Raw genomic sequence first — 8,046 nt, 5'->3', positions numbered from 1 at the left:
TCTCTAAATGAGATGGTCTACAGACGAATCACCAAGCATCATCACTACTTCCTCCCTCTGGAGAAAGCTAAAGGTGGGTTCAGGTAGTTCTTCTGAACATGGAAGCTGGAAAGTTTGGAGTTAACAGATTGAACCGATCTCAAGAAGAGATGGTCTAAAGAGGATTCACCAAGCATCATCAATACTTCCTCCCTCTGACATTAAAGTACTTTTGAGCCATAATTGTTGACCCATAAGGTTGGGACAATTGAGAAGAACTTGACTGGCAATGACATGATTGGAGAAATATTTTGTCACAAAGGTTGTGATCTCCAAATTCAGATAAAATCAGGTCTACACCTGATCAGTTTTTAGAGCCTCAGAATGATGGTTGGTCACAAAAAGTACCTGTGCATCCATCAAAGGACGCAGATTATAATTATCTAAAGGCTCGAAAGATCAACTTGACCTTCTTTAAATGAGATGGTCTGCAGAAGAGTGAACAAGCATCATCACTACACCCTCTTCCTAACATAAAGGTACCTTTAGAAGCATTGTTAGCCAATGAAGTTTGAACAATTAGAGTAGGACACCAAAAAAAGTGGACAGAAACTGGGCAACTTGACTGGCATGATAAGAATGGAGAGATCTTTTGTTTGTTGCAAAGGTTGTGTCTCCAAAGTTAGATTAAATCAGGCCGCACTTGTCGACTTCATTTGGCGTAGTCTTTGCAAAGGGATGAATCTTTTGACTCGACTTTGAAGGCTTTGGAATTTTTGTTTTATTTTTGATCACTCCACTTCCAACTTCCTCTACTTTGTGGTAATATTTTTACACTTCAAAAGTAAAAACAAAACACAAGTCAACAACAAAATCCGTCTTTTGTCCGTGCCGTTAGAAACAACCCAGACATGATTTCCTGATCCAAAGAACTTATCATTGTGCTTTCTGCTTTCTGCTCTCCAACATAAACATACTGGTTCCACCTTTGTTCCCCACATACAAGAGTTATAACTCACACAGTTAACTGCCAGATCAATGTAAATAAAGGTTGATTAGCAATTCAATAAACACCTGATGCTCTTATTGTTCTAGTGAAGACAGTCTTTTTGGGGTTTTGACTCCAAATCTTGAATCAAAGTCTACCAGCGTGTTTGATGGTTGGAAGTGATTTTCCTCCCTTTGAGTCCTTAAAATTGATTATTAGACATGATAATACAGTTTATGTTCTAGCTTCTTGAAATACCTTTGTGCATTTTAACGTCAAACAAATATGGCTTTTAACAAGTCTTTATATTTGTAGCTTTTACAAACACTAATTTCTAAAAAATTGATCTAGTGAGTTTGTCACAGCCACAGATTATGAATACTGACATCATCCATAGAAACAGACAAGTGGTATTTGTAAGGAAGTAACATGCTACTTGTGCTGCAGCATGGTTTTAACATGGTTTATATAAGATAACAGGGTGTACACTAGTGCAGCATTGACCACTGAGATACAGTTAGAAGTCATGCAAACTGAGTATAGATGTGATTGTGTCTCCAGGAAGTTGAAGGAGCAGAGGAATAAGTTTGTGATGGACGATGTGGAAAAAAAGGAAACACAAAAGAGCTAGCTGGTTGCTAAAAAACAGACTGTGTCTCAATATGCGTTCTACTGTACTTACACTTACAATTTTAAGTGGATCAGTGCGTTCACACCAGCAGCAACCTTCAGTTCTGAAGAGAATAGCCAATGTGGAGGAGTCTTAAAACCTGCATTCTCTCTGCTGTCCACCAGGGGGCGACTCCTCTGGTTGTATAGAAGTCTATGAGAAAATGACTCTACTTCTCTCTTGATTTATTCCCTCAGTAAACATTGTAAACATGAGTTTATGGTCTCAATCTCTAGTTTCAAGTCTTCTTCAATACAGCATGATGTTCATTTAGTAAATGATGCTCCATTTAGAGTCAGACAGACCATAAAGCAGGGTTTCTACTCAGGGATGTAGCTCGGTAGCTAGCTATGTAGGAAGATGATGTTTTCATTTTTAACTCAGTAGAACTGTCTAACGTTCTCTATGTGCAACCGGCCTCCTGTAAAGAAATACAGAAATGGAGACGGAGGGTCCATCTGTGTGTTAACCTGTAAACTAACCAGCTGATCCCAGGTCAGTCCAATTTCACCATCTCTCTACATCACATCCAAACCTTCCTCACACTCACAGTGCTTGGTGTTTCTACGATGAGTGTCTCTTATTCATTGGCACAGTTCAAAAGTTGGCATCGTCAAAAGACAACAAAACATACTTAAAAAGATTAACAAAAGAAAATAAGAAAAAACACATTTAATAAAAAAGATTTAGCAGATTCTACATGTGGAAAGCCATTTAGTGTTTCTTAACTTCTGCCTCATTCTTTTAGAAATATAAGACTTGACTGCAATAAATTGAAATTATATTCAGCCAAACACTCGCAAAGGTCAATTTCATAATGACATTTAAATATTTGTTGGATGTTCTGATCCTACATTGTTTTCTTCTCAGCTCCTAAATCTTCTTTATAACATTAAAACTGGATTTTGATTTAAATTCTACCTCTTTTTTCTACACAGACTAACTCATAAATATGCTCTGCTAAAGCCCAAAACCACTTCATCATCAGTCAGAAAGTTCAACCCTGAAATCAGACCCAAAATAACTGTGAAACTGTGTCGGGTAAAAACCCTGAAACTTCAGCGTCTCGTCGATCCGTTCAGTTACAGCGGGGGGGCTCCCTCACAGCTGGATCCTGGAGGTACCTGACCCCAGTACAGGTGGTCTCTGGAGGGATGGAGAGAGAGAAGAAGCGGAGGGTTAAATTCAACTCATTTAAAATGATGTGCTGTTGTTGCTAAATATTGAAAATCAAATACATAAAACACGGCAATCTTTAAAGCTTACATCTGGATATATTCTATTTTTTTCCTTCATGAATGTATCGTACCTGGACTACTAATGTTGCTAATAACTTAGTGTGCTAATAACTAATAACTTAGTTTTGGTTGACTGGACTGGTTTCATTTTGCTGGCTCAGTTTGTGTTTTTGCTAAAATTTCAGGTCTTGTATGGTCTGAGTTTTGTGAGATATATATTTTGTATGGTTTAATCTGGTCTAGATTTGTTGGGTACTTATTCTGGTCTGGTTTCTCTGAGCTCATATCTTGGTTCTCTTTGGATTACTCTGTTCTGGTCTGGTATAGTTTGGGGTTTTGTTCGGTCATTTTTTTTTTATTGTGTCTTTTGGTTTGTTTTTTTGACTTATTTTGTCAGGTTTTGTAGTATTTCACTCATTTTACTGTTTAAATAACGGAGCTCTCTTTAATTCTATTATATTCTGCTTTTATGCATTTATATATATATGCAGTTTCCTCCTGCGAGTCAAAAATATTCAGTCATTTTCTGCTCGGATTTTCTATAAAACTTTCCAAGAATGAATCAGTGATGAAACCTGAACACACTCTCTCTCTCTCTCTCTCTCTCTCTCTCTCTCTCTCTCTCTCTCTCTCCAGTGTGTTTTGCTGCAGACCTTCTGCTGTCTGGGTCACAGAGCACATCATGAGCCGCATTCACGATTGCTTTAATTGCACCTGTGTCTGTGTACAGTGTGTGTGTCTGTGTCTCTGTGTGTGTGTGTGTGTGTGTGTGTGTGTGTGTGTGTGTGTGTGTGTGTGTGTGTGTGTGTGTGTGTGTGTGTGTGTGTGTGTGTGTGTGTGTGTGAACAGGTGGGCTAGACTGGGGCACGCCATGGGGGTCAGGACCAGCTGTACGCATCACTGATATGATGTGTGTGTGTCCTTTGTCGTGGGTTTTACATGTGTTGTGTGTGTGCAGAGCTTGATTTTGCACTTTCATGTGTGTACTTCTTTACTTGCAAGTGTGTATGCATGTTTGTCCTCTGCTGTGTGTGTGTGTGTGTGTGTGTGTGTGTGTGTGTGTGTGTGTGTGTGTGTGTGTGTGTGTGTGTGTGTGTCTAACCTGCAGCTGTTGGGCTGTCAGCTTCTACCTGGACTCCCATGCCCTGCCCTGAGGGGTGTGTGTCTGTGTGTGTGTGTGTGTGTGTGTGTGTGTGTGTGTGTGTGTGTGTGTGTGTGTGTGTGTGTGTGTGTGTGTGTGTGTGTGTGTGTGTGTGTGTGTGTCTGTGTGTGTGTGTGTCAGGGCAGTAGGTTTTGTGAGCCCTGGAGGCGCCCATAGGCCACATCACATCACACACACACACACACACACACACACACACACACACACACACACACACACACACACACACACACACACACACACACACACACACACACACACTGTGTCAGTGACGGCCTTTGTTCGTGTCGAGTAGCTTCCTGGTTTGATTCGAGGTTTAAAAATAGAAAAGATGATGAAAACCAAAACAAATTCACTACTTGTGTTCAGCTTTGGATCACGCATTGTACCCACAAACACACACACCCACAACACACACACACACACACACACACACACACACACACACACACACACACACACACACACACACACACACACACACACACAATATAATAATTCATGAGAATATTCCAGTAATTCTATCTGAAACATTCATTAAAGACAGGAGAGATATTTATGTTTGTGTTCAAAGCTCTGAGAGGATTTACTGAAGATGAGTAACATCATAAAACATAAACTAAAGGAGGAGCTTTGTTTTTAAGAATGTGATCATATTTAAGAAGCAGATTCTGACAACTGCTGTCAAAACAACTTGTGTGTTTTAACTTAACCGAGAGGAAGACGAGGTCTGTGTTACAGATGTGAAACAATAAAGAGAAGAAACGTTCATTTGTTTGTTTTGATGCAAAGTCTGGTTCTACTTGAGTTTCATCTGTAATGGATGTAAAGACAGGCTATGCTAAGTTTGTGCCAAATAACTACAAGAAGACACAGTTTTGCTTTAAGTGTTTGATTCATCACCGTGCCGATTATTTTGATGTTACACAAACATTTGAATCATGATGCTGAGCTCTAAAACACACCACATGTTCAGCTTTATTTACTGTTGAGTGAGTTGATCCTCCACCGACGGATTCCCACATTTTATTTTACAAGCTAACTCGCTAGCTTGATAAATTAGCGGGTCTCTTGCATACTTTTGCACGTGTCACAATAAGAATGGCGTTTGTTTTCATCTCATGTTGGAAAGCGACGCTTCCACGTTGCAAAATGTAGTAAAAGTGACTCCTGAATGATGAGCAGACTTTGAGTCCTGACTCTCTGCGATTTATTATTAATGCAAAATGTCAGATCAGTAATCACACAACACTCTCCACTGATCGACGAGGGAACATGCTGAAACAGATGATATGTATTTAGTTTGTCTTCTATCTCACTCTGACTGTCTTGGTCCTGCAGGTCGGCGGTCTCACTGAGCTTTGTGCATCTCTGGTGGCGTGACTGACGGACGACTGAGAGGAGAGAAAGAGAAAGAAAAAGACAGAAATCAAAAGAAAGACAGAATTGGAAGAAGAGAGGAAAAGATGGAGGAAAAAACAGAGACATTGTTAAGACACATGAAGGCAAATACATGATACAGCTGAAACAAATAGAGAGAGAGAGAGAGGAGGGGAGTAAAGGAGAAAGAGAGAGAGAGAGAGAGAGAGAGAGACCAGAGAAGGGAGAGAGGAATAAATCAAAGCAGCATTATCGTTGTTTCTCTTTGTTTTCTTTTCTTTGAGAACAAACTGATGAAAAGTTTCAAATTAAAACAACAAGCTTCTCCCCGACTCACCCGACTCTCTAATTGGTTCACCACTAATCGCTTTGTAAAGACTTGTGTAGCTGTTATCCTCCACCGTACAGACACAGATATATTCACACACACACACACACACACACACACACACACACACACACACACACACACACACACACACACTCACAGATGTGCATGTGTCGTCACGGTTACATGCACACAGACATGTAGGCGTGATGTCAGAAGCACATCCACCCTCATTTCTGCATTTTTGTTTCTGTCTTTTGTTTGTTTTGTTTTAATGAATTTATACTAATGAGGAAACTCATCACACAATATGAGAGAAATGCTGCTGTTTGGTGTCAATGAGAAAACCTCTGAATAAATATTTATGAATTAATGCAAAAATTATCTTTATGACTTAAAAATATTTTGATTTATAAACATGCAAAATGTCAAATCTTAAAAATCTGGAAAAACACGCAAATATTTATAATAAATAGGACTATATAAATAAGTCCTAAACAAAAAAAAATTAAAATAAAAGAATTCAATAACCAAAATAACTGTATCTCAAAAACAACTTAAATTTGTAGTAAACTTTAGTAATCTAGTAAAAAAAATGTATTTTATTGGGCATCAACCTGTACGTGTGTATTGTGAAGAAAATCACTTGAAATGTGAATAATGTAAATGTAAAGTTGTTATAGATTATCATGAGAATATATCTGAAGCGTCAGACGTACGAGTCTGTTGTTCTATATTTTTCAAAACAGTTCATTCTGTACTGTACGAAGGTGTATGAATGAATGCGATTCTTTGTGACGTCGCAGTAAAAGTCTGATTCACTTCCCTTTAAAAAGCACAAAGGACATTTAGAACAGATTAACATGCAGCTCTGGATCAGAAGTAAAACAACATCGTTCCTCTTTAACAGAGTTACAAAGTTGATAAACAGAGGAGGCAGCAAGGTTGCAGAGATGGTAGAAAAAAAGAAACTAATTTGCATAAGGAAATAGAAAATTTAAAAAAGAGCACAAACACGCTAATTCAGCAGTGAGATGAATCGAAGGAAAAGCTCTCAGCTGATGAATCCTAATGAAATCTGATTGATAGTAATTATGCTGATGTTGTTCTGTGGACCTTAACCTTTTAACTAAAAAAGTGAGAAGTCTGCAAATCCCCCCCTTCCATTAACACCTGAAGGAGGAGGAGGGAGGAGGGAGGAAGAGAGGGAGAAGGAGAGGGAAGAAAAGAAAGGAGAGGAGTTCGAACGTAGAAGAAGAATGTGGAAAACTGAGAGAGAGGAAGGATACCTGGAGGTGAGGATGATGCAAGGAAAAGAGAAGAGAGACAGGAAAGGGAGGAGGGGAGGAGGAAGGAGAGGAAGAGGAGAGAGGAGGAGGGAGGAGGAAAGGAAGAGAGGGAGGAGGGAGAGAAAGAAAGGAGAGGAGTAAGAACGTAGGAGAAAGTGGAAAAGAGAAGAGAGAGGAAAGATACCTGGAGGAGGAGAGAAAGATATGAGGATGAAGAGACAGGGAAGAGAGGGGGAGGAGGAGGAGAGAAGAAGGGAGGAGGACATTGAGGAAGTGATGAAAAGAGAGGAAGAGACGATGAGGAAGAAAGGAAGAAGAAGAGAAAGGAATAGAAAGGTGGAGAAACAATGAAGAGAGGAGGGAGAAAGATGGAGAAGCATGATAAGGAGGAGAAGAGAATAAGGCAGAGAAGGAGCGAGGAGGAATCGAGGAGGGAGAGAGGAACATAGAAGGAGAAAGTGGAAAAGAGAAGAGAGAGAAAAGAGAGACAGGAAAGAGGGGGGGAGGGAGAGAGATAAGTGGAGAGGAGGAGGAGGAGGAGGAGGAGGAGGAGGAGGAGGAGGGGGGGTCCTCAGGGATAGAAACAAGAGAAAGGCACCGGGGCCTCATTACATTCTCCCCCACTGAGGGGCTCGGCTCGGACTAATGCCTGGAGTGGAGGGGTGAAGTGCAGTATCAAGGCCCTGTATAATGTCCTACAGATAGCGGATCAGACTAATACCTGCAACACTAACCTGCTTCTCCGCCACAGTCTTTGCTTCCTGCTGCGAGCCGCTCCTCCCTCGCCGAGCATCCGCCTCCCCCCGCCTCCCCCACTCCTCCCTATCTGCCTCTCTCATCGCCGAGCAGTTAATTTTGGGATTAATACGCGTGGTGGTGGCGGCGGCGGCTGGCTCTTTTGAGGGATTTGTAGCAGAGCTGCAGACACTTATCTTGGTCATTACGGCGCCCATATTGGATTGGAGCGTTTTAGTATCTGCCAAACATTGGGCTGCGGAGGAGTCTATCGGGC

The 8,046-nt window shown here is 40.7% G+C and overlaps 1 protein-coding gene across 1 annotated transcript in view; it reads right to left on the bottom strand.

The window, feature by feature from the left end:
* Positions 1 to 2,738: 2,738 nt before the first annotated feature.
* The window catches only part of akap6 (A kinase (PRKA) anchor protein 6), a 158,865-nt gene continuing 153,557 nt past the window's right edge, over positions 2,739 to 8,046 (bottom strand). Inside the window, 4 exon segments of the mRNA XM_054614454.1 lie at positions 2,739 to 2,783; positions 5,357 to 5,431; positions 5,755 to 5,762; positions 7,765 to 8,046. Of these exon segments, the coding sequence (XP_054470429.1) occupies positions 2,739 to 2,783; positions 5,357 to 5,431; positions 5,755 to 5,762; positions 7,765 to 8,046 (410 nt within the window).

Source organism: Anoplopoma fimbria, chromosome 15, assembly GCF_027596085.1.
Source record: "Anoplopoma fimbria isolate UVic2021 breed Golden Eagle Sablefish chromosome 15, Afim_UVic_2022, whole genome shotgun sequence".
NCBI classification, from domain to species: Eukaryota; Metazoa; Chordata; class Actinopteri; order Perciformes; family Anoplopomatidae; genus Anoplopoma; species Anoplopoma fimbria.
This window is presented reverse-complemented; position numbering and strand designations above follow the sequence as displayed.